Source organism: Ambystoma mexicanum, chromosome 3q (assembly GCF_040938575.1).
Source record: "Ambystoma mexicanum isolate Mex_15411 chromosome 3q, UKY_AmexF1_1, whole genome shotgun sequence".
Lineage (NCBI taxonomy): Eukaryota > Metazoa > Chordata > Amphibia > Caudata > Ambystomatidae > Ambystoma > Ambystoma mexicanum.
The window spans coordinates 1,108,885,662-1,108,912,222 of record NC_090926.1 but is presented as its reverse complement, the minus strand read 5'-3'; the positions used below and the strand labels follow the sequence as shown (position 1 = coordinate 1,108,912,222).

The 26,561-nt window shown below is 49.7% G+C and overlaps 1 protein-coding gene across 3 annotated transcripts in view; it reads left to right on the top strand.

Annotated features, from left to right (window-relative positions):
- The window catches only part of CAMSAP3 (calmodulin regulated spectrin associated protein family member 3), a 529,863-nt gene that overhangs the window by 372,787 nt on the left and 130,515 nt on the right, over positions 1–26,561 (top strand). For 2 of the 3 annotated variants that reach the window (XM_069603871.1, XM_069603872.1), the window contains exon 5: positions 3,705–3,737. The exons of the other annotated variant lie outside the window; for it this stretch is intronic. In XM_069603871.1, coding sequence (XP_069459972.1) covers positions 3,705–3,737 — 33 coding nt within the window. The remainder of the gene's footprint in view (positions 1–3,704; positions 3,738–26,561) is intronic. 3 annotated transcript variants of the gene reach the window in all.

The following is a 26,561-nucleotide window of genomic DNA, read 5'->3' as shown; positions in this document are numbered from 1 at the left end:
CCGGCCCTCTTGCATAGGCAAAATGCTACAGGAGATTGGCCTACAGCAAGCCTGTTGAGCCTTCAATCATGGCTGCTGTAACAAGTTTCAATTGCCTGCTTATTTTCTACCCAGAGTGCCTGGTCCTCAGGAAGTGGAGGAAGGGGAACAAGAAATGTGGGAGCTCTAGCAGAACCAATATGTAGAGACCTCACTGTGATCTGAACCTTGCCTCCAGGCTACTCCAGCTCTGCGCCCTTTCTGTCTGGATACATCATGTGTTCTCATGTCATCAGCACCCAGGGGTAAGATGACCATTGTGATGGCGGGACTGTTTTTGAATCCTCTGATCCCAGGGGACACAGTTGTTGTGGATGAACCCAGGCCAGACGGCTAATACACAAGGACTGTTGTAACCGAGTCCCTGCTACCAAGCTAATGACATCCAATTCTTCACGCTGTAAAATTGGTCATTTTCATTAGTCACCTTGGTACAACACACAGCTTATATTTAGATATTAATAAGTGCCACCAGGCACTATAATATTGTGAGTGAGAGCGGTGCAGACTGTAAAAAGCCACCTCTGCCAGAGTCTGGAATTCACATCTGACCTTTGCACCTGTCCTGCTAGATGGCAGGAGACTCTCACCGCAAGGTACATGTGTGCATTTTGGGCATGAAGCATTGTGAAAGTTGAATCTGATTAACAGAACCCACTTTCAGAAACAGAATTATTATTTAAACTCAAAAATGTTCAGGCCTTCAAAGTCTTCATGCAGAATTAAATAATGCATAAAGGAGACATTCAAGACTGGGGGTTCCTGTTCTCTAGTGGGGGTTCCTGCAGGGTATTAAGTCACAACCAATCAGTTGGGCTGTGGTGGGATAGTCCTCATCTTGCGATCCATGACCTTCCCCAGGCTTGTCCACCTATCAACCCTACTCTAAGAGTGCACTAATGCTCAATTCTACACACACCCTCTCCAGCTTCACCAACAGCAACTAGTCTTCTTGGGCTTATGGTTCTCACCCCACCCCCCGACCCTGCTACTCCTCCTGCTTAACTGTCTGTTTCCATTGTTCAAACCAACCTGTCCTTTGTTACAACCAGAGCTCCTGGTCCACCAGAGTCTCCTATCGCCCACCCTCTTCCCCTGGGATTCTTTTTTTACTGCGCCTAGCGCTCAACTGACTGATCCTTATCAAGACCTTGCCAACATCCATCCTTCCTTCCTCACTTACCTTACCTAGTACATTAAACCACGATTACTCTTGATCCAACTCCTTGTTGAGTCTCTGGGCAGACCCGTCCAACAGCAACGGCTATATTCCATTTATAACGCATCCCTTTTCCACCTCCGTACCCCACGTGTGCTACTGAATGAGTTCCACAACTCAAGCCTTACTCTGAGCTTAAACATGGGGTGCTGCTTCTTTGTTACTTTGCTATGCCAGCGTGGTTACATTGCTATGCCAGCGTGGTATCGTCCCGGCCCCTCCAATCCACGTTCTCTGGAGCTGTCTTTGCCATTTGGCCAATCTCCCTAGGTGTAGAGGGTTCAAACTGAACCACAACTAGTGTAGTTCTTGTTGGCCTCTATGGGGATGAGTTCAGCTCAACCAGTGAGCCCTTACTTAGTTTTCCTCTGAGGCTGAACCCCCTCACAGGAGCAGAGCCCACTGAACCGGTTTCCATGGGGAACATGATCTGGTGTATGTTGCGGCTCCTTCAAAAGGCACGGCAACACTTTGAGCCAAGGCAGTTTGCTAGCTACATCCATCCCGTCACCCGGTCAGGCAGCGTACCTAACTGGCAGCTCCAAGGTATAGATCCAGGATCCGTTTAAGAATGCTACTTTTTAATTTCTAGATATTTATTACTGGAGATTGGGTGAGGCTTTCACTTAGCTTCCTAAATACAATTGGAAAAGGAATGAGTACAATCCATGCACAATTATTGAAAACTCTTGACCAAATGCATGCATCAAACATCATTTAGCCTAGATTTCAGTTATAAAAAGCACATTCAATTTCCATTTTAAGATCTTTTCATTGCATATCTACATATTCAAATGCCAAAACCGCTCTTCTGCAAAATGATTTTTTGCATGCCCTCCTATTGATGCAAATGCATGGTACAGCCCCTTCCCCCGAGGGATACACATTTGGAAACAATTTCTCTAAATTAGACCTCTATGACAAAACAGTGCTCCGGCCACTAGCCAACCAATACTAGACCTCCCTCCCAAATGATCAGGGATACTAATCAATACATTCAGATTCTTGCCTGTTCATTTGTATAAGGTTTACAGGTCGAGGCCCTGCTTGAGACTGGGTCTTTAGGCATTTGGTGTCCATGTTCGTCTCTAGGTGTTTTTCAAAACAAACCCCACTCGTGTTCTTGTCATGATAAACCTTTAAAGAAAGGGACTGTTGTCAAAATGCAGCGCATTGTTCCAAATTGGGACACGCCAGCCCCAACGTCGAGTGATAGTTTGGAGCAATAGTAAAACATTGAAAATTGTTAGCTGTCGTTACGGGTTAATGAGCAACCAGGCAAATGCTGCTGTGCACCTATTTTAAAATGGCATTATAGCCCATATGGCAGAAATCCAGTCTGCAGGTATCTGTGCACAACTTTCCAGAAGGGAATGCTGTGCAGGCAAGTTTGATATCAAAATTCCAACATTGAGGATTGGTTTGAGATTCACAATTGGTGGTGGAAAGTAACTGGAGGGCGGGAGGGATTCCAGACGAAGGCCTCTTTATACAGTGTCCCCTGCTACCCATATGTGGCTTTATTGTACTTCTCCAGCCAGAAGAGATGAAGCGTTGTCCAATGAGCAACAATCTCCCCTCTTTCAATTTCACATCCAGTGCCAGGTGGCCATGCTCCAAGGTGTCTAGACCCAAACCTGGGAGGATGGTTAGGGGAAGGTTGGTGGTGATGTTGGGTTTTGGGTTTCCAGGTGGCCATGCTCCAAGGTGTCTAGACCCAAACCTGGGAGGATGGTTAGGGGAAGGTTGGTGGTGATGTTGGGTTTTGGGTTTCCAGGTGGCCATGCTCCAAGGTGTCTAGACCCAAACCTGGGAGGATGGTTAGGGGAAGGTTGGTGGTGATGTTGGGTTTTGGGTTTCCAGGTGGCCATGCTCCAAGGTGTCTAGACCCAAACCTGGGAGGATGGTTAGGGGAAGGTTGGTGGTGATGTAGGGTTTTGGGTACCTACGCTTCTGTACGCTGCCTCCAGTCAGAAGAGTTGTCCAATGAGCAACAATCTCCCCTCTTCCAGGTGGCCATGCTCCAAGGTGTCTAGACCCAAACCTGGGAGGATGGTTGGGGGAAGGTTGGTGCTGATGGTGGGTTTTGGGTATCTACGCTTCTGTACGCTTCCACCGTATGTGTATGGGGGGGAGAGAGGGATGTAGATCAAGTGGACCCGCTTGCTATGTTGGTAGTTCACAGCTGCTACACTGCTTTGTTTGATGTGTTGCTACTGCAGAGGCCCGGCCCACTCCCCACGTAGGGAGAATGCTTCCGTGAACATGGCAGATGTGTTAACTTCTTCTTTTTTGTCTCTTCTGTCAAGATGTCTTGCCTTCTGTCTTGTCTGCTCTGTAGCTGGTGGTTGCCTGTCAGAGGTTTGGTGGTTTGATGCTCCCTCATTTTGTCCCTTCTTTTTTTCCTTCTCGCCTAACCTTTGACCTCTGTCTGGCTGGTGGCCAGTGCCCTACCCGCTGGTACTGGAAGCTGGTTCCTGTAAGTGGGCTTTTTTTCCACCTTTTCTCAGCCGCTCTTGCCACCCTCACAATGACCAGTCCTGCTTGATAATTCCACCTCAACCCCTTCCTCGCTTGCCTCTTCTCCCATCTTCGATGTTGTCACGTGCACATCCATTTTTTCTTGTGTAATGTGGTACAAACTATTTGGGGATTACTCTGGGTAAAACCTAGAGGCATGTGCCCTTGATGCATGAAGGCCCTGCACGGTGAGCAAAGGATGCTGGGAATGGGGAAATCGTCAATACGTGTTTGGACTAAATACATCATTAGTTATTCATTTAAATCAAAATGCTTCACTCGACAAATCACTAACTGTTCATTTTTGAAGACTTTAAATGTGTAAATGCAAATTCGACAATTTAATGTAGCTTAGGAATGTCCAATTTCTTTAAAAAATACTGTTACTTACAAGTAATTGGCTCCACTATCTAAGCCAGGCTAGGAAGGAAGTCTATGGCCAATGTAATACTCATGTGCTACTCCTCCCCATAGTCTTGTTTCTCTTTCCACTGCCTTCCTCTTGCATCAGTGCCTCACTGTTTCCCCCTTTCTTCTCCTCATTTTATTTTTTCTCTTTCCAGACCATCCTAAGATGTTATGTTCCTTGTATCTTTTTCATTTCTCCCATCCTTTTTGCCCCCTAATTCTTTTATTCCACACTATGCTCCTTTCTAGCCCAAAAGTCTTTTATTTCACACATATGTGGCAGGACTCCAGCCGATTGTGGATCTCTGTGTGCCGGAAACTCTGTTTGCTTTAAAATTGCCTGAAATCTCTATGGTTTGGGTTTGTGAGCACAGGTCACATACAAATCAAAAATCTCCTAAACTACACAACCTAGTCACATGCTTGGCATTTTAGATTGCATTATTCTCTTGTGAAAACTTGTTGTCTAGAGTACACTTTGCTCCTACTTAACATGTTGGCAGATGAGCCATGCCCCTCTTGTGAGCAGGAACGTCATTTCTCCAAAATGCCAGGGGTAGTGGAAGTGACATTACACGGCCTTTGACCTCTGATGACATCACAGGAAATTGTCATTTGACCCTGCCTCAAGTGACGTCACGGCAAGTGATGACACACAACCGTCAGATGTGTCGACAGCTGTGTTTGCAGGTGCTCTCATTTCAGCCAGATAGAAGAACCCAGGCACAGAGGGAGGCGTGATTTGCCTTCGATCACACATTTGGGGAATGTAATTTGCCAGATTTGACGTGGGGCCTATATGTAATGCAGCAGTACTTGCCACCGGGTAACCGAACTCTCCAACGCAGGCTACAGCTAGTGTATGAAGCATCTATAGGTCAAAGGATACAGAAGTACTTGTTATCTGGGGCTGTGGCAGAGATGTGTTAAGCAAGCATAGAACAACCATCAATTGTAAAAAATGGAACACTTGATACTCAGCATGGATGTCACTTCAATGCAACAGGGCCCCTGCGAGACCGAAACTGTGCTCTGGGAAGAAGTGTCTATGCCAGTATAGGGCCTACAAAAAGGTAAAAAAAAATAAATCAGGATTATGGGAGAAAATGCTCAACAGTGCCGCGGATGCTGTGCAACAGGGGCAGACCGCTCAGATAGGTCTAGAAAACCTTGAATGTGGCGACCTCGATAAACCGCGGCTAGCCCCATACAGTGCAAGTGAAATAATGCACTAGACGTCTAGGATAAACCGCAGGTAGGCCAGTAAAGTGACGATTTGAACAAGCAGCGTCTATTCCTGGTCTAGATGACGCATTCCTGCTAAGAGCGCCCCTGGAATAGTGCACGCGGAGCCTGGGTTTAGACTGCAGACTGCCCAGTGCAGTGAACATAAACCCATGACTCGGAGGTTTGGGGTAAACCAGTGGTCGAAGTGGACGCGAGCAGTGCTCCTATACTTTTTCCAATAACTTTTAACTGTTCCTGTATTTTTATTTTTAAAAGAAACTGTTCCGGACTGGTTGTCTTTGTCTTAAAAGGGTAGGAACAAGGTGAAACGTGCACTTTAGTGCACTGCACTTAAGGTTTCCTTAACCAACAGGTGTATGTGTGTGGGGGTTTGTATTGTGCATGGGAGGGGGCGTGGCAATGGGCTCTGTGGGGAGCGGGGGAAGGCCAGTACAGAAAATAGTTCCACTGCTTCTTTTCGTACACTTCGACCACTGGGCTAAGCTTCCCAGTATGACTAGAGTCCGGCATTAAGAGTCTGGGATAAGCAGGTTTAACCCCGTGAACTTCCATTGAAATAATTCAGCAGGTGTCTGGGTTAAAAAGCAGGCAATCTATTGCTTATTATAAATCATGCACCGTGCGTCCTGTGTAAACAGCGGCTCAGCCCAATACACTGGCACTAAAATGATGCATCAGAACTCGTGCTCCGGGGGTCCTGTGTAAACAGCGGCTCAGCCCAATACACTGGCACTGAAATGATGCATCAGAACTCGTGCTCCGGGGGTCCCGGAGGAACAGCGGCTAACCCCATACACTGGCACTGAAATGATGCATCAGAACTCGAGCACCGGGGGTCCTGGAGGAACAGCGGCTAGCCCCATACACTGGCACTGAAATGATGCATCAGAACTCGTGCTCCGGGGGTCCCGGAGGAACAGCGGCTAGCCCCATTCGCTGTCACTGAAATGATGCATCAGAACTCGAGCACCGGGGGTCCCGGAGGAACAGCGGCTACCCCCATACACTGGCACTGAAATGATGCATCAGAACTCGTGCTCCGGGGGTCCTGGAGGAACAGCGGCTAGCCCCATACACTGGCACTGAAATGATGCATCTGAACTGGTGCTTCGGGGGTCCCGCAGGAACAGCGGCTAGCCCCATACGCTGGCACTGAAATGATGCATCAGAACTCGTGCTCCGGGGGTCCCGGAGGAACAGCCGCTAGCGCCATACACTGGCACTGAAATGATGCATCAGAACTCGTGCTTCGGGGGTCCCGCAGGAACAGCGGCTAGCCCCATACACTGGCACTGAAATGATGCATCAGAACTCGAGCACCGGGGGTCCTGGAGGAACAGCGGCTCAGCCCCATACGCTGGCACTGAAATGATGCATCTGAACTCGTGCTCCGGGGGTCCTGGAGGAACAGCGTCTCAGCCCCATACACTGGCACTGAAATGATGCATCAGAACTCGAGCACCGGGGGTCCTGGAGGAACAGCGGCTAGCCCCATACACTGGCACTGAAATGATGCATCAGAACTCGTGCTCCGGGGGTCCTGGAGGAACAGCGGCTCAGCCCCATACGCTGGCACTGAAATGATGCATCTGAACTCGTGCTCCGGGGGTCCTGGAGGAACAGCGGCTCAGCCCAATACACTGGCACTGAAATGATGCATCAGAACTCGTGCTCCGGGGGTCCCGGAGGAACAGCGGCTAACCCCATACACTGGCACTGAAATGATGCATCAGAACTCGAGCACCGGGGGTCCTGGAGGAACAGCGGCTAGCCCCATACACTGGCACTGAAATGATGCTTCAGAACTCGTGCTCCGGGGGTCCCGGAGGAACAGCGGCTAGCCCCATACGCTGTCACTGAAATGATGCATCAGAACTCGAGCACCGGGGGTCCCGGAGGAACAGCGGCTACCCCCATACACTGGCACTGAAATGATGCATCAGAACTCGTGCTCCGGGGGTCCTGGAGGAACAGCGGCTAGCCCCATACACTGGCACTGAAATGATGCATCTGAACTGGTGCTTCGGGGGTCCCGCAGGAACAGCGGCTAGCCCCATACGCTGGCACTGAAATGATGCATCAGAACTCGTGCTCCGGGGGTCCCGGAGGAACAGCCGCTAGCGCCATACACTGGCACTGAAATGATGCATCAGAACTCGTGCTTCGGGGGTCCCGCAGGAACAGCGGCTAGCCCCATACACTGGCACTGAAATGATGCATCAGAACTCGAGCACCGGGGGTCCCGGAGGAACAGCGGCTCAGCCCCATACGCTGGCACTGAAATGATGCATCTGAACTCGTGCTCCGGGGGTCCTGGAGGAACAGCGGCTCAGCCCCATACACTGGCACTGAAATGATGCATCAGAACTCGAGCACCGGGGGTCCTGGAGGAACAGCGGCTAGCCCCATACACTGGCACTGAAATGATGCATCAGAACTCGTGCTCCGGGGGTCCTGGAGGAACAGCGGCTCAGCCCCATACGCTGGCACTGAAATGATGCATCTGAACTCGTGCTCCGGGGGTCCTGGAGGAACAGCGGCTCAGCCCAATACACTGGCACTGAAATGATGCATCAGAACTCGAGCACCGGGGGTCCCGCAGGAACAGCGGCTAGCCCCATACACTGGCACTGAAATGATGCATCAGAACTCGTGCTCCGGGGGTCCCGGAGGAACAGCGGCTAGCCCCATACACTGGCACTGAAATGATGCATCAGAACTCGAGCACCGGGGGTCCCGGAGGAACAGTGGCTAGCCCCATACACTGGCACTGAAATGATGCATCAGAACTCGTGCTCCGGGGGTCCCGGAGGAACAGCGGCTAGCCCCATACGCTGGCACTGAAATGATGCATCAGAACTCGAGCACCGGGGGTCCTGGAGGAACAGCGGCTCAGCCCCATACGCTGGCACTGAAATGATGCATCTGAACTCGTGCTCCGGGGGTCCCGGACGAACAGCGGCTAGCGCCATACACTGGCACTGAAATGATGCATCAGAACTCGTGCATCAGGGGTCCCGGAGGAACAGCCGCTAGCGCCATACACTGGCACTGAAATGATGCATCAGAACTCGTGCATCAGGGGTCCCGGAGGAACAGCCGCTAGCGCCATACACTGGCACTGAAATGATGCATCAGAACTCGTGCACTGGGAGTCCCGGAGGAACAGCGGCTAGTCCCATACACTGGCACTGAAATGATGCATCAGAACTCGTGCTCCGGGGTTCTCGGAGGAACAGCCGCTAGCCCCATACGCTGGCACTGAAATGATGCATCAGAACTCGTGCATCAGGGGTCCCGGAGGAACAGCGGCTAGCCCCATACACTGGCACTGAAATGATGCATCAGAACTCGTGCACTGGGAGTCCCGGAGGAACAGCGGCTAGCCCCATACACTGGCACTGAAATGATGCATCAGAACTCGTGCTCCGGGGGTCCCGGAGGAACAGCCGCTAGCCCCATACGCTGGCACTGAAATGATGCATCCGAACTCGTGCACTGGGAGTCCCGGAGGAACAGCGGCTAGCCCCATACACTGGCACTGAAATGATGCATCAGAACTCGTGCTCCGGGGGTCCCGGAGGAACAGCGGCTAGCCCCATACACTGGCACTGAAATGATGCATCAGAACTCGTGCTCCGGGGGTCCCGGAGGAACAGCGGCTAGCCCCATACACTGGCACTGAAATGATGCATCAGAACTCGTGCACCGGGGGTCCCGGAGGAATAGCCACTAGCCCCATACAGCGCCTCTGAGATAACGGATCAGAAGTCTAGGATAAACGGCAAGTCCTGACTCGCCTCGTGTGTCCGAAATAAGCATGGCTCTAAACGGTGCCCCCCTAGGCCCGGCTGAAGATGTGTGAGGGACCATTTCAACATGGTTGGGGGGGCCCCCTTTGCTTAGAGCTAAAGATAGCTGAGGCACCCCTGGGGTGCGTACATTATAACTGGAGACAAATCTAGCAGGAGGTTTATAGCTTCCGATTATCACGAGAGGGCAATCCAGCGGGGGAAGGGGTGGGGGGGGAGACTTTAAGACTAGATGCCCAATAAATGCTATGTCTCCTACTTTGCCAGCAAGTGACTGATGTGGATGGACCGGTGTTAAAAGGCCACTAGCTGTTGACACTTCTGTTCACCCAGAGGGAAGTGTTGGCCTGAAGGGCTCCAGCAAACCTTGGCGAGCGCTGAAAAGTGCACAGAAGCTTTGTAATATACAAAGCAATACATTGCTGTGTTTTAACGATTGCTGACTGGCAGATGGAGGAAGTTGCTGCCTCCCGCCCCCCACTGAGGCTTGAGGCGCCCTTGAAAGGCCCTGATGACGTCCCCGAGCACAGTAATGCTCATTGCAGAGCCTAATAGAGATCCATGTACTCCCTGCCCTGTGTATTGCCAATTGCAGATCCTAATATGGATCCATTTAAACCCTACCCTGTGTAATGCTAATTGCAGAGCCTAATATGGTTCAATGTAACCCCTGCCCTGTATATTGCTCATTGCAGAGCCTAGTAGGGATCCATGTAATCCCAGCCCTGTGTATTGCTCATTACAGAGCCTAGTAGGGACCCATGTAATCCCTGCCTTGTGTATTGCTCATTGCAGAGCCTAGTAGGGGTCCATGTAATCCCAGCCCTGTGTATTGCTCATTACAGAGCCTAATGGGGAGCCATGTAATCCCTGCCCTTTGTAACGCTCATTGCAGAGCCTAGTAGGGATCCATGTAATCCCTGCCCTGTGTATTGCTCATTGCAGAGCCTAGTAGGGATCCATGTAATCCCAGCCCTGTGTATTGCTCATTACAGAGCCTAGTAGGGACCCATGTAATCCCTGCCTTGTGTATTGCTCATTGCAGAGCCTAGTAGGGGTCCATGTAATCCCAGCCCTATGTATTGCTCATTACAGAGCCTAATGGGGAGCCATGTAATCCCTGCCCTTTGTAACGCTCATTGCAGAGCCTAGTAGGGATCCATGTAATCCCTGCCCTGTGTATTGCTCATTGCAGAGCCTAGTAGGGGTCCATGTAATCCCTGTCCTGTGTATTGCTCATTGCAGAGCCTAATGGGGATCCATGTAATCCCTGCCCTTTCTAACGCTCATTGCAGAGCCTAGTAGGGATCCATGGAATCCCTGCCCTGTGTATTGCTCATTGCAGAGCCTAGTAGGGGTCCATGTAATCCCTGTCCTGTGTATTGCTCATTGCAGAGCCTAATGGGGATCCATGTAATCCCTGCCCTTTCTAACGCTCATTGCAGAGCCTAGTAGGGATCCATGGAATCCCTGCCCTGTGTATTGCTCATTGCAGAGCCTAGTAGGGGTCCATGTAATCCCTGCCCTGTGTATTGCTCATTGCAGAGCCTAATGAGGATCCATGTAATCCGTTCCCTGTGTAACGCTCATTGCAGAGCCTATTAGGGGTCCATGTAATCCCTGCCCATTGCAGAGCCTAGTAGGGATCCATGTAATCCCTGCCTTGTGCAATGCTGTGCATCGCACAGACTCATGGGCACCCATCTATTCCCTGCATAGTGCTCTGCACCACAGGGCCTCATGCGGATCTGCGTATTGCTCTGCCTGGCAGAGGCTCACTGGGTTCTGTTTAGTCCCTTGCCCTGCGTAGTGCTCTGCCTTGCAGAGTTTCGCTGAGTTTTAGTCAATACCTTATGTAGTGCTCGAAGTCCCAGTGTCTCGTGAGTGTCCCTGTATTTCCTGCCCTGTGCAGTGCTTTGTGGCAGAGCGTCTCGGGGTGCGGCATATTTTCTACCCCGCTTAGAGCTCTGCTTCGCAAATCCTTATTTGCGAAGCAGATTATTTTAGCTGTGCATTTCAGTCCCTGGGGGATGTGTGTATTCCCTGCCCTGTGTAGAGCTCTGCATCTAGTCCCTGCTGGTGAGTTGGAGGCACTTGCAATCCTTTGTATGGGGCAAACAGCCATGGGTAACTGGTGGTCCAGGTGCCACTCGATGTTCCCCACAAGCGGTAGGACGAGCAGGGGACGATGGCGTGGGGCATCACAAGCCAAGAAACATGCCAGAGGTCTACAGGTTGCCCCAAGCAAATACAAATGCATTGTTTGCTTACCTCACAAACATGCTAACACGCTGCTGGCACATAATGGAAAATAGGCAGCATTCGTGGAATTCTGGGCACGGTCCTGTGGGCAAAAGAAGCAAAGATGGCACTGAGGACTGTGAGCACTTTTAAAGACTCACCCAGTGCCAGCAAGGGAGTAATTACACATGAAGGCTCCTCTTTCAAGAGTAGCCAATGTGGGAGAGATGACAATAAACTGGGTACGTGAATACTTATTACTGGAGGCCCAATCGGATCAGGGCATCTTGAAAGGTCCCAGACTGGGCCAATCCGAAGTAGACTTGCAAGACAGTTCACAACCTCCTAGGTATAAAAGAGGCTGGAGGCGGTCATTTCCTGTCTTGTACCCGGCAGAGGTAGACTTGCCTACCACTGCGCTCTTCCTGGAAAGGAGATTGCTCCTCTCTCAAGGAAGCCCTGGGGAAATGCCCCAGGAAGAGCTGCAAGAACTTGGTACCCCAACCCTGAGAGAGTAGGAAGACCCCCACCTGGGAGAAGGTGAACCATTTTTGGAGATTACGAAAGAAAGTCAGGAATATATAAGACTAGGAGAGGAAAGCCCAAGTGGCGGTTCCTCGTGGGAGCCGGAGTTCAGTGGAAGTGAACTGATCCACAGTGGCTTGGAGAGGGACCCTGCAGAAAGCCTTAAGGAGAAGTTCATCTCCCTCAGTGTTGAGTGCTCCCAAGGAAGGAGGGGGCGGGGAGGTTGTTATCCAGTAATGTTTTAGATTATTTACTATGGGGCTGGACATTATAGTGATGGGTACCGAGCCCCTTCCCACATGGACACACTGTGCGTCTATAGTCATTCCTGGTTTCCTTAGTCTCCTGATGAGGTTGATAAGTGGTATAGGGCCTATCTTCCAATAAAGCTCGGTTAAAAACTATCTTTGCTTTGCGCCTCCTCCACATACTCCCTACCCTGTGTGGTGATCTGCATCGCAGTGTCATGGGCATAGCGTTCTGCCTTGCAGACCCTCCTGCGGTATCCATGTATGCGCTGCTCTGTGCAGTGCTCTGCAGAGCCTCTTGGGGGATACTGTGTATTCACAACTCTGTAGGGTGCTGTGCATCTCCTACCCAGAGAGGGGCAACATCTACCCTTGACCTTTGGGCGTGTTGGGTTTCCCAAATAAAAGTCCAGTACATCCGTTTCGACTATGGGAAAAACCAAGAGGGGACGGGGAGGTTCCAGAGGAGAGCCGGTATGCAGCGCGGTGTAATTATGGGTTTAGTGTGCATGCTGTCGAGACCTAACTTTTCCTTCCCCATGAAGGCTATGCGCCCTTTTCTCTTATAACCCAGGGTGTAAACCCCAACATAGAAAGGCTTCGTATTGAAGAGAAGACTGCTCAGTAAAGAAGGGCGGGCCATGCTTTTCTTGGAGTTTCTTCTCACTGATTGGAGCTACTCCGTCGAAGGACGGACAATGCCCATCTCAGAGTTCCGCCTCCACCCATCCAATACGGAAAGATTCTGTGGGCCCTTCCAGCATCAGCCACCTTTTGAAATGCAGCCAATGTAAAGAATATTGATTTAGAACTACTTCACCAGTTTCCAGCTATTTTATTATTAAAATAGGAACACTTTGAAACAAGTCCAAGGAAGCAGTCAATTCCCAAAGTCCTTGAGGCATTATACACTCGTTCATAATCCAATGTCCTAATCTTGTCTCCCTTCTGTGTACCGTGTGTATGCACTTAGAATAGACATGTTGGCATCTGGATCGCCGCCGGCTCGGCATGACTTTATGCCCCAACAGTGGGGCGGCTTCCTTGCATTTGGAACAAGGCCTTATTTGCTTCCAGCCAAGTAAGCAATTGTCGGCCTCTTGAAAGTCATTACCTTTTCAGTTCAAAGGGAGCCAATAATCTCCAAAGTAAGGGCCATTGTGATGAAAAGGCTCATACTACATCTTGGGGACTTGCTGATTAAAATTGGTAACCAAGCTGTTTTGACTCCAGGCTCTTTGGGGGATTGTCCAGAGTTGATAGCGGTGATCTGAAGGGGGCATCCTTCCAACACTATTTCCACTGCTTTCTTCTTGGTACACCTAATCTTTCTAATAAATCTGCTTTCTTTCATGAAAATGATTCAATTCACCCAGCCCCGCGTAGAGGGAAAACGCACTACAACTCCTACCCGTGTGGTTGCGCTGACCTCTCTCCCTGTTAGCGATCATTTATCAAGGATTGACTACCACTCAAAGCATTTACGCCTTTATGCCTTGGGACGTACCAGGATTTGTCTTGGCTAGGAAAAATGAGTGCTCTCACTTCAAACCTTGTCTGCCAAAAATATCACTACACCACATGTTCCCTGATGTGGCAGCCACATTAAGCTCTGCCTTTAATTCTACAATTGTGGTGGGCAGAATAACACTAGCCCTGCCGCTCTGCTGGCAAAGCTCGAGGAAATCAAGGACTTACTAAACAGCCAATTCTGGTCTGACGCTACCACCTTTTTAGCTCTGAGACAACCTTTACTCTTTTGTGGTGTTCCTCAGGGGTTGCCCCCCTCCCACCTTTTTGATGCATATATCTGGCCCCCTATCCACTTATGAATTGAACGTTTGGAAGTACGCTGATAGATTTTACTTGTGCTACGATGAAGCACAAGGACCTACATCTGAGACCACATTTCCTGCATTTAGATAGCGGGATGATAGCCAGCTTAAATTCAACCCCAGGAAGACTGAGGTCCTAATTTGTGGCCTGAAGCAGGATCTGTGGTGACCAGGCTTTTGGTCTTCTTAACTTGGCACTCTATGCCCAGTGATATTGTCGGAATATAGGCTTTCTCTCTTTGACAGTAAAATGTGCTGCTAACCTAGATTACCAAAGTGGTACAGTCCTGCTGGCTTAAACGAATAGAATCGTGGTTGTCTATTCAGATATCTAAGCCTACAACACCCTAGCATCGTGTTTGCATTTGTGATTGCACACCTCGACTAAGCAAATGGGCCCTAGGTAGGATTTGCAAAGTATGCACTCATCCACCTACTGTCTGTTCAGTCGCAACAGCAAAAACAGTTCTCATTTTTCTCTATACTTCTGCAAAAGTAGTTTTGGCATCCCGATACTGGCGGCCAATCGGTCAACAAATCCATTTTAAAGTTCTTGTGTGTCATCGCCACCCTTTATCTGTGATTTGTAATCCCTGAACCCACTAGAATCCAGTGTTCTCTTGGCAACCACAAGTCAATGTTCTAAATCCCAGAGTAGAACACTCCCGATCGTTCCTGGAATCTGGTACATGGACTTTGCATTAGATGCAATGTTCTTCAGGAAAAAACTAAAATCCTTCAAGTTTGTCACTTCACCTGTCTAGTTGGTCAATGCACCTGTTGAGTACCCAGCACCACGATGAATTAGGTGACTACTAACCTCCAGTCATGCCTAAAGCATCCTTGTGGTGGATCATCTACCCTTCTTTCTTTTGGGTTGCACACATCTCCCACAGTTGGATGTGCTCCTCGTAGTTCCCTTTTGTTTGCATCCAGTATGTGGGACCTGATGAGGTTCCAAGTGTGTACGTGGCCGCATCGCCACTGCCGCTAGCCACTGGGCCCATTTTCTCTCCAGTTTCATCTTTGATGCAGTGCAATCAATCGATGCGGTGGCTGCGTAAGCTGCATTAAGCCTACTCCCTCCTTCTGTGCCACTTGAGTCTAGACACGGTGCCCCTCAGTCAGCCTTTGCCTTCAGACATGGCACACACAGACCATTGTTCCTCTTCCAGTCTCTGGCCTCTGATCAGCAATTTTATTCATTAGATGAAAATTCAGACCATTCGGACTCAAGTACAGGCCGCTTACTCACACCGTGTGCTGTCTAGCCGCAAACTACACAACGCTCATTTCCTTAATGCCATTTTTATTAAAATATCCAATTTTTGAAGTAAAACATTGTCTGATGTTGCTGCCTCCCCTTACAGTGAAGTCTTTAATGGAATCATTACATCAAGAGGGAGAGTTATACAGGGTCTTTTGTTATAAATAGAAATTTGATTAGTGGCATCATTATCCGATAATACCCAGACCTCCAGCTGTCGATGCCTTTTGGATGGTAACCTCAGGCGCAGGCAGGAGGGAATGTGTAATAACTCTAAGGGTGCACTCTGTGAAGTCTTGTCTAAAGGTGCATAGCCGCAGCAAGAATGCTCAGAATAGCTGGTGTATGGGGTACCTTGTTATGGTCTGGAAATCTACTCGTGATCAAAGTGCATGCCTTTTTATGCGTTAACTTTGTTACCATAATCCTTGGCTAACGCGCTGGTGAAGTAGACACTGATTACAAGAGTTCCAGTTTTTGGCCCAATGTATGGAATAATCCTAGAGCTACTATTCTGGATGCCCAAGTTGGTTATTACAATTGGCTTATTTCTTCTGGATTCTCCTTCATCCTAAGTTATAGTGAGCCCGGTCCAGGATCAGTGTCTGGTGACTTTTTCTGCTAGGGAAGTTCGATTTTGGACACCAGGGCACGAGTTATTCTTCTAACCAGCTCCGTCTCCACCAAAAGAGAAGACCCTTTGGTCGATTTCTATTTTTAAAACTTCTAGAACCTTAATATAAGTTTCAGCCCCTTGCAATAGTTTATCTCTTGCCCAGTTTCACTTTCTGAGCATTGGTTGACCTGGTGGAGTCCTTGGTAGGTCGCATGGTGAAGTAGCCCTCCCCACCCCCTTCATGGTTTTATAAATGTATGGACAATGCCTGGGGTGGGTGTCCATAGAACTGCTGATGGAGAAGGAAATCGATACTGAATTACTGCTTTCTTCAGAAGGCACAAGTATTGAACCCGCATCAAAGTAGGAAGGAACATGGCTGCAGCTGTGTGTAATGGCGCCTTCCCATGCCAGCGCACCGGATGGCTAAGGTATCGTAGAGAAGTGGGAGGTCAGATGTGCCAGATACAGTCAAGAGGGTTGAACGTGGTTTGGTGGGACCAAAGATGACGCTGATGGAGCGTTCTGCTGCAAGGGTCCAGCATCCTTGTCATCCCAATTCCCACCATCCCCCACTCCCAAAGAGTGACTGCCTCCGGAGTCTGCACATCTCCTCTCACGTGGCACGTCATAGTCGTCGTGTTCCCCTTATATGATTTGCTCGACTCAAACCTCCACGTCATGAACCCTATCCCCCCCCCCCCACACCTAGCCAAGAGTTATCGCAGAATAAGGTCCCTGTGTTAGACGTTTTGGGGATGGTAAGAAGGGTACTCGAGCTGGCCTGAAGATGCTGAAAGGAATTGAATGAGAGACTTTAAAGATGCCCTTTGTTTTATGTTGGCCATAATACTGCTGTGACCTCCAGAATCCAGGCTGGTCGTGTAAAATCAGTTCTCAACCTGGCCCTACTGGGTGACTTCCAACCCAAGTGTATCTTGGGACCAGGTTTGGTGCAACCAATGTCCAACGAACGGGCCCTTACCCACTTCCTGTCATTGTGGCATGGTGGTGCCTGGAAGCCAGGATCTTTCAATGGGGCGAGTCTTCAGTGAGGGGTCATGTGTAAAATGTATTTCTAGACAGTGACCTCGTCCAGCTGTGAGTGGAGGAGCTTGCTTCAGCATCTGCAGGTAAACTCCGATTGCTCGAGGATTGCAAGTCCTTTTTTGTCTTGTACCAGCGTAGCTAGTTTGATCCCTTAGTAAACCTTGCCCACTGAGGCCCTTGCCTCTTGTGCCGGTTTTTCTTTCTAGATCTTATCCCTGCTCTGACTGCTTTCCCAGCAGTTCATCTTGATGTCCTACAACCTGTTTTATTTGCAGAATAATAACTAGGTTCCTGTTCAGTGGTATCTACTTTCTCTTTTCTGGATTTGATTCTCCCCCGTTACACACCTTTGCACATCTGTTACTACTTACTCATTTGCTTGTCCTTCATTATTTATGCACACGCTCCCATTCTACCTGCTCAAATCCACATGAAGTTGGTTTTCTCCATCACTTTTTAATACCCTTTGAAGCACTTGACCCTGCCTCCCCAAATGTTCATTCCCAAATGAGTCAGTCTTTGCTTATTAATTAGTGTCTCATTAATTTATCTTCTCATTAATTATTTTGTTTGCCTTTATGAATCGTTTATTCACTAGTTCCTCTGTCCCAATTTAATTGCTCTTTGATTAATTGGCTCTATGATTCTCTCACCACCTTAATTTCTCACTCACTGCATCACTCCACACCCCCATCTGTTGTCACAGCCGCCCTTACTAATTTATTCCCCAGTTTATTGCTTGGAACTCTGTCTAATTGCCGTCCCCTGATTACACAACTTCTCCTCCCTGATAGATTGCTTTCCTCTCTTTTCTGATTTGTTTAGGTGGGTGAGCAACATATATTCTCCCTCCTCCGGATTACTAATGCTCATCTTCTATCCCCCACTCCCTGATGGAACTCCATGCACCTCATCCCTTTGTTGCATCTCGCCCCCGGATCCATCTCCCAACCTCCTCATCAGTGGCAAAATCTCCACTGATCATTTTTCCTTCTCCTACCACCCCTCGATCCATTTCTCCCCACCCTCTGATCATCTTCCTATTGACCCCCACCCCTGGCTCTTCTGGATCGTCTTTGCTTGATTTTTTTTTTCTCTCCCTCTCCCTCTCCCTCTCCGTCTCTGTCTCTCTCTTTCTCTCTTTCTCTCTTTCTCTCTCTCTCTCTCTTTCTCCCTCTCTCTCTCTTTCTCTCTCTCTCTCTCTCTTTCTCCCTCTCTCTCTTTCTCTCTCTCTCTTTCTCCCTCTCTCTCTCTTTCTCTCTTTCTCTCCCTCTCTCTCTTTCTCCCTCTCTCTCTCTCTTTCTCTCTCTCTCTCTCTCTCTCTCTTTCTCCCTCTCTCTTTCTCTCTCTCTCTTTCTCCCTCTCTCTCTCTCTCCCTCTCTCTCTCCCCCCCCCACCACTGGATGTGTGTTGCGCCCTCCCACCCTGCTCTACTTGATGTGAGTCTGTCCTTTCCCTCTGCTGGATGTGCAGTTCCCCCCTGCCCCTTGGCGGATTCTCTCCCTATGCTGCCTCAATTGGTGGGACAATTTCTCCATCCCTATTTTCCCTCACCTTGAGGTGGGTTGATTTCTCTCTCTCTCCATCTGCATGTGGTAGATCAATTCCGCCCTTGTCTCCCCTCCCAGATCAATGTATTCTCTCCCTCTGTCCTTCCCTCCCTGTGGTTGATCGATCTTATACCTCTCACTCTTGCTCCTCCGTCCCCCTTCCTTTGGTGGATTGATCCTTTGCCTCTCCCTCCCCTTGGTGGATCGATCCTCGCCCTCGTCGTCCACTTCCCGGATCGATAATTGCCCTCCCCTTGGTGAATCAATCCTATCACCCCCCCTATGATATGGCATTTATAACACGCCTATAAAAGCCTTTCAAAGCGCAACGAGGCAAGGGAGGGGGAACAGAGGGAACACTGAGACAATGATCCTACTAGGCCAGGTGTCATTCAGATCGTGCAAATGCATGGGGAGGAGGAAGGGGTAAAGTGCGGGGGGGAGACAGTACAGTACATGGGGGAAAAAAAATAAGTAAAAGTACAGTCAGCTGGTGGCCAGTGCAAGGGTAAGTGCAGACATCAAGTGTCAAGTGCTGGAAGTGGGACTGTAGGGATACAGAAACAGTCCCCAAGTGTAGGGGCTGCCAGGAAGGCAGTGCAGTGCAGGTGCGTGACTGGTAGGGGAGGGGACCTGGGCCTGAGATCAGAGGGTGGTCAGGTAACCAGTGCAGTTTCAGCCAGGAGAGTAAGCAGGGGAGGGCAGGGGAGGGGAGGAGAAAAAGCAGAAGCAAAGAGGTTTTGAGGTGCTTCTGGTACCAGAGCGGATTCTCTGCAGGTTTCCGGGAGGCAGGGGCGCTGTTCCAGAGGGAGGCCCCTGCCAAAGAAAGAGATCTACCACCAACTTGTTGCTTTGAGAAGCGACTGACCCTGAGGGAGTTGGAGGTGGATGAGTGAAGAGCTTGAGAAGGAAGATATTTAGGAAGAGAGAGTTGAAGGCATTGAGGCCCCAGAAGTCCTTGTGGACAAGGCAGAGGGTTTTGAACTTGATCCTCGCTGCCACTGGGAGCCAGTGCTGAGATTTCAGTCCTGGAGAGATACGATCCCTGGGCTTGAAACCAAGGACAAGTCCCGCAGTCCTGTTCTGGATGAGTTGCAGATGGCGGAGAGAAGAAGCAGGCAGATTTAGAAGGAGGCTGTTGCAATAGTCCAGCCTAGAGAGAACTAGAGGAAGGGAAGAATAACTCTGAGGCGGTGCTGCTGGTAGTGTGACTTCTTAGAGACATCAGAGATGTGAGGCGAGAAGGAGTGTGTGGAGTCGAAGATGACTCTGAGGTTTTTAGCCTCACAGGTGGGAGCAGGAAGAGGGCCAAGAGAGGCCGGCCAGAGAGTGACCAGAAAGGAGGGAGCAGGTGTACCGATGAGGAGAATCTCAGTCTTACTGGCATTAAGGCAGAGATAATTGGTGGCACACCACTCCTGGATGGCGGACAGTCAGTCAAAGATGAGAGAGGGAGAAGAGGTGGCTGAAGGTAGCCTGAAGATAAGCAGAGTGTCATCCGCATAGCACTGGAAGTTGGGGCAGAGCACAGCAATGCGGTGGGCAAGAAGTGCCATGTATTGGTTGAACAGCCAGGGAGAGAGGTTAGACCCTTGGGAAACACAGAGTAGAGGAAGGACCCAAGTTGAATCTGGGAGGCTCGATCCAAGAGGAAAGAAGTTAGCCACACCAGGGCCTGACCGGTGATACCCAGGTTATCACGAAGACTGTGGAGGCAGAAGAGAGATCAAGTAAGATGAGGACACAGGGGGTGTTGGAATCAAGGTTGGAGAGCAGGTCTTTCCCCTTTGGTGGCTCAATCCTCTCCCTCGCCCCTGTGGATTGAATCTCTCCCTCTCCATTTCTCACTTTCTCCCCTTGGTGCATCGATTTTTCTCCCTCTTTAAGTCAATTCTCTCCCTTCTCTTGGTGGATCAACCATCTTAATCCCCCTCCCCTTGTTGGATTCATCATCTATATTTCCCTCTTTGGTCGATCAATCCCTTTCCTCTGTGCCTTTGGTGGATCGGTACTCTGCCCCCCCTGTGGTGGATCGGTACTCTGCCCCCCCTGTGGTGGATCGGTACTCTGCCCCCCCTGTGGTGGATCGGTACTCTCCCTTCCCATGCTTCTTCACCCTTCCTCTCTCTTTTGAGGATCTATTTTACTCTCTCATAGTGATTTTTCTTTGTTTGAATATTTCCCTCTCTCTGATAGATTTTCCTCTCTCGGATAGAATTTTCTCTTAGATTTTTCTCTGTCCCTCCCTCCCCGATTTGCTCCCACTCCACCCCTCCCTTTGGTGGATTGATCCTTTTCTGCTCCCTCTTTGTTGGATTGATTTCTCCACCTCCCTCTGCAGCCCCAATTAGTGGATCAATTTCTCCATCCCTCTTTCTCTCCTGCTTCCTTCTTTTCCCTCACCTTGTGGTGGATTGGTTTCTCCCTCACCTTGTGGTGGATTGGTTTCTCCCTCACCTTGTGGTGGATTGGTTTCTCCCTCACCTTGTGGTGGATTGGTTTCTCTGTCCTCATTTGGTGGATGTTCTCTCTCCATCCTCTTGAGGGGGTTCAATTTTCTCTTCCCCTTTCCATCTCTCCTGTACTCTCCCGCCATACCCGTGGTGGGTTGATCTTCTTTTCCCCTCTTCTCCTTGGTGGATTGATCTGCTCCCTCTCCACCTCGCACTTCCCCCCCCACGCCCCTCTGCCTCCTCTTGGTAGGTCGATCCTCCCCCTCTGCCTCCTCTTGGTGGGTCGATCCTCCCCCTCTGCCTCCTCTTGGTGGGTCGATCCTCCCCCGCTCCCTCCCCTTGATGGGTCAATCCTCTCCCACTCCCTCGGTGGATCGATCCAAGCCCTCCCCTTGGTGAATTGACCCCATCACCACCCACCCTCCCTTTGTCCTTGGTGGCTCGATACTTTCCCTCACCTTGGTGGGTTGAATCTCTCCCTTCTCCTTCTTCCTCCCTTGGCTGATCAATCCTCTCCCTTTCCCTCTTTGGTGGATTGATCCTTTCCCTCTCCTTGGTGGATCGCACCGTTCCCTCCCTCTCCCTCTCTATCACATTAGTGGACCAATCTTCTCTGTCCCTTTGGTGGACCGATCTTCCCTCTGTCCCATTGGTGGACCGGTCCTCTCACATTGGTGGATTGATCCTCTTCCTCCCCTTGGTGAGTCAATCCTCTCCCTACTATTGGTGGATTGATCCCCTCACTCCACTCCCCTCTGATTCGTGGATAGATCCTACCCCTTTCCCTCTTTGGTGGATTGGCCTCTACCTCCGCACATGGACTATTGACTTCTCTCCCGCTTCTTCTCCCTCCCCAATTGGTGGACTATTTTTGCTCTGTCCATCGCTCGTTCTCCCTCACCTTGTGGTGGATCAATTTTTCCATCCCTCGTTAGGTGGATTATTTTCTCTCCCTCTTGTGGGGATATATTTGTTTCTATCTCTCACATTGATTTTCCCCCTCTAATTGATTTCTTTCTCTCTCAGATTTTTCTATTTAGGATCGTTTTTTCTCTCTAGGATTAGTTTCACACGGTTTCTCATTTTTTCTTTGTTTTTCTTTCTTTATAATTCTCACATTTATTTTGTTCTCTTATTGGTTTCGCTTTCTTTCTCTGTTTCAATTTTTCTTTTACTTTTTCTCTCTCCCTCGTTTTCTCTGATTGGTTTTTCTCTCTTGGATTTTTTTTTCCCTATGCTTTCTCACCTTTTCTCTTTCTCTCTCGGATTGATTTTCCTCTCCACCTCTGTCTCCCTCCCTCCCCGATCTGCTCCAACTCCCTTCCTTCCTTTGGGGAATTAATCCTTTCCCTCTCCCTCCCCTTGGTGGATTAATCCACTCACTCCCCTTCCCCTTGATGGATCGATCCTCTCCCTCTTGTTGGTGAATCAACCCTATCACTCCCCCTCCCTTTATCCTTAGTGGCTCGATTCTTTGCCTCGCCTTTGTGGGTTGGATCTCTCACTCCCCTTGGTGGGATCAATTTTATCCCTCCCCTTGGATTGATTCCCTCCCTGCCATTGGTGGATCAATCCTCTCCCTTTCCTTCCTTGGATCAATCATTTTCCTCTCCTTCGTGAATTGAGCCTTTTCCTCTCCTTCTCCTTGATGGATCGATCCGCCCTCTCCCTGCCACCTTGGTGGATCGATCCGCCCTCTCCCTGCCACCTTGGTGGATCGATCCGCCCTCTCCCTGCCACCTTGGTGGATCGATCCGCCCTCTCCCTGCCACCTTAGTGGATCGATCCGGCCTCTCCCTGCCACCTTGGTGGATCGATCCTCCCTCTCTCTGCCACCTTGGTGGATCGATCCTCCCCCTCTCTGCCACCTTGGTGGATCGATCCTCCCCCTCTCCCCTGCACCCTTGGTGGATCGATCTTACCCTCTAGTTGGTGAATCAACCCTATCACTCCCCTCCCTTCATTCTTGGTGGCTCAATACTTTGCCTCGCCTTTGTGGGTTGGATCTATCCCTCCCCTTGGTGGATTAATCCCCTCCCTGCCATTGGTGGATCAATCCTCTAATTTTCCCTCTTTGGTGGATCGATCCTTTCCCTCTTTCATGAATTGAGCCTTTTCCTCTGCTTTCCCTTGGTGGATCAATCCTCCCTCTCCCTGCCCTTTTTGGTGGATCGATCCGCCATCTCCCTGCCTCTCCCTCCCCCCATGGTGGATCGATCCTCCCTCTCCCTGCCCTTTTTGGTGGATCGATCCTCCCTCTCCCTGCCCTTTTTGGTGGATCGATCCTCCCTCTCCCGACCCTTTTTGGTGGATCGATCCTTCCTCTCCCGACCCTTTTTGGTGGATCGATCCTCCCTCTCCCGTTTTGGTGGATCGATCCTCCCTCTCCCGACCCTTTTTGGTGGATCGATCCGCCCTCTCCCGACCCTTTTTGGTGGATCGATCCTCCCTCTCCCGACCCTTTTTGGTGGATCGATCCTCCCTCTCCCGACCCTTTTTGGTGGATCGATCCTCCCTCTCCCGTTTTGGTGGATCGGTCCTCCCTCTCCCGACCCTTTTTGGTGGATCGATCCTCCCTCTCCCGTCCCTTTTTGGTGGATCGATCCTCCCTCTCCCGACCCTTTTTGGTGGATCGATCCTCTCGCTCTCCTTCCCCTTGGTGGAATGATCCTATCCCTCACCCTCTGGTGGATTCATCTCTCCCCTGTTTGTGGTGGATCGATCTCTCCAGCCTTCTGCCTCCCGCTTATTTGCCTTGTGGTGGGGGAATCTCTCCCACCCCTCACACCTCGAGGTGGATTGATCTCTCCCTCCCTCACTATCCATCCACTTCTGGTGGATCAATCTCTCCAACCCTCTCCCTCCACTCTTGGTGGATGGATCTTTCCGCCCACCCCTCATGGTGGATGGATTGCCCATCACCACCTCCCCCTCATGAGGGTTGCATCTTTCCCACCATCATGGATGTTGACCCGGCCCCTGCTTCCCCAACGGATGGTTTGTTGACACCCCCCCACCCCAAATAGATGGCTCATAGACCCACTCTGCCATGAATGGCTCATTGGTCCCTCCTCCTCACCCCCTCACAGATGGTTCATTGACCTTCCCTCCACAGGTGGCGTGTTGACCCACTGCACCCCACAGATGTCTTTCACCCTAGCCCTCCCCAAACACCTGCAGATTCATCTTTCACTACCTGTAGGATCTAACTTTTCTGGCATCTTCACACGGACGTCCCGCTCTCCACACTCATTATCTGCACTCTTCCCAAACCCCTCCATATCTTCCCTCTCTCCCCTTGTTCCATTTCCTTTTGATCAAACTCTCCCCTCCCCTTCCCTAGTCTCTCCCTCCTGTTTCCCTGAACTATCTCTTCCACCCCTTCAAATAGCCTCTTTCCTCCCCTCCAATGGTTCTCTTTCATCTGGCATCTCCTTTCCTTCCCTTTTGAACGATTTATTCCATACCTTCCATTTCTCCGATGGGTCTCTTACCTCCCTTCCATCTGATTTCTTACTTCCATCCACTTTTGGTAGATCACTTGCATTCCTATCACTTCCCCCGTTCTGATTGATCTTTTTCCCCCAACGTCCACTTTTTTCTGATTGATCTCTTCCCAGCCATCTGCCTTCACCCACACCATCTTTGTTCTCCCATCTCTGAACCTTCGTTTCTCTCCCTCTATTGGTCTTTTGATCAGTCCTCCTACTCAAGATCTGATCCACCACAGTCTTCCCCTCCGCCTCTGTACAATTTTCCCATCACTAATTAGACCCTTTAACTAGTGATCTGTTCCCCCTGTAATGACTCTGCTCTCCCTGTGATTATTTTCTTTGATGCCTCCGATTGATCTCCCACCACCACTGATCAATTTCTCTCCTCTGTTTGCTTCCTATCACTTCTTTGTCACCCATCACCCTTCGTTAGAACCAATCATGTTGAGCAAGGTTGTTCAAACGCTTCTTTAGTCACTTCCTCTGGACATTCTATGTTTCTTTGACATTTGTATCCAGTCTGGCCTGAACTGACCTCTCTCAGAAATAATCCTTTCTTGCCGAGCATATCCACAAGCAATCTGTCCCTATTGTATTTTGCCTCCCATCTGACGCCTGACACCAAAGTGCCTCTTTGACCCCTTCTTGGTAGTCTCTTAATTGTAATGTGTCCCTCATGCTCCCACATCTGTAATGTGTCTTCCTGCAACACTGACCACATACCTACCACCTCCAGGCAATTAATCGCTGAGCCTCAGTAATACATATATACCAACACCCTCAACCACGCTTTTTAGCCTCTTTTCCCTCCCCGTCATTTTCTATCCTCCTAGCACCCTATCCCAAATTGGATAAACTAGCTCACCCATCATACTGAAATGTAATAATTCTTCCATTAGTAACATTACCCCTCTGTAACCATTCTCACCACCCACACTAACCCTTGTACCCGTTGATCCAATTGGTAACTGATGTTTCCCTGCATCCCGTTGATGCATGTTTCCCCCACCCTTCCTATAGTAATGTACTCACTCCACTGATCGGCCTAGAATTGGAGGAACGCTGGATATCGCGGTCTTTCATGTCCATTCTAGCCTGGCTTGGACACTGCTTCCTCCCAACACTTGGCAGCATTTCACTGGTCTCACATCCAACAGCTTCTCCGAACACTGGCTGTTTCCAGAGCATTATTACACCATTGACCTAGTACATGCCCCCCACCATTGACCTTCTTATTGTGCGTCCCCCCAACCTCTCAACATCCAATGGATGATGGAATAGAATTCTGATTTGGCCAACACATCCTGCCATATAACAGGCTTTAAAGAATAGTCCTATAATATCCCAGCATCCTTTGCACTTTTAAGAACGTTTTCCCTATGCATAGTTTATGTAATTGGGAGAGGAGATGCACAGGACCTGCACAGTTTACGCAGAGGACAGAAAAGTGAGTCTCGTCTCAAATCAGACACATTTATTAAATAAATTCCTGCTTTGTACCCCTTGTTTGCTGCCCAAACATTTAATATCTAGCAAGTGTGGCCGACAGCCAATCAACTTGTAAGGATTTAGCAGTGAAAGGCTTTCTCTGGGATGCCCAGATTCTGATTTCTTAAATGGTTTTATCTAGAGAGAGCATACGTCTTCCTCCGTGAGTACAGTGTGTCGCTTTTCATGACCCTGATCCTACTAGTTCCAAACACATGATTATTGCCTCACGCAAGACCTCTGGCTTCTGATGGGCAGTCTTGACAGGGCATGCGGTCCATGATGAGATTGGTCTTGATGAGCTGAGATGAACCATACATCATCCCCCTTCCATCGCTAAGCTCTAGCTGCACGTATTTCTTCCATGTCTAGGCTTCATGGACATTGTGCGTTACCTCTCTAGGCTTGATGGGCTGTTCTTCAATCTAGAGTGGGAAGCATACAATCTAGTGGGTCAGGTTATTCACACACCTGCTCAAAGGACCCGTTTGCCCATCTTTATCCCTAGATCCGGTGGCACATCTAAATGTTATTTTGTGATGGACCAT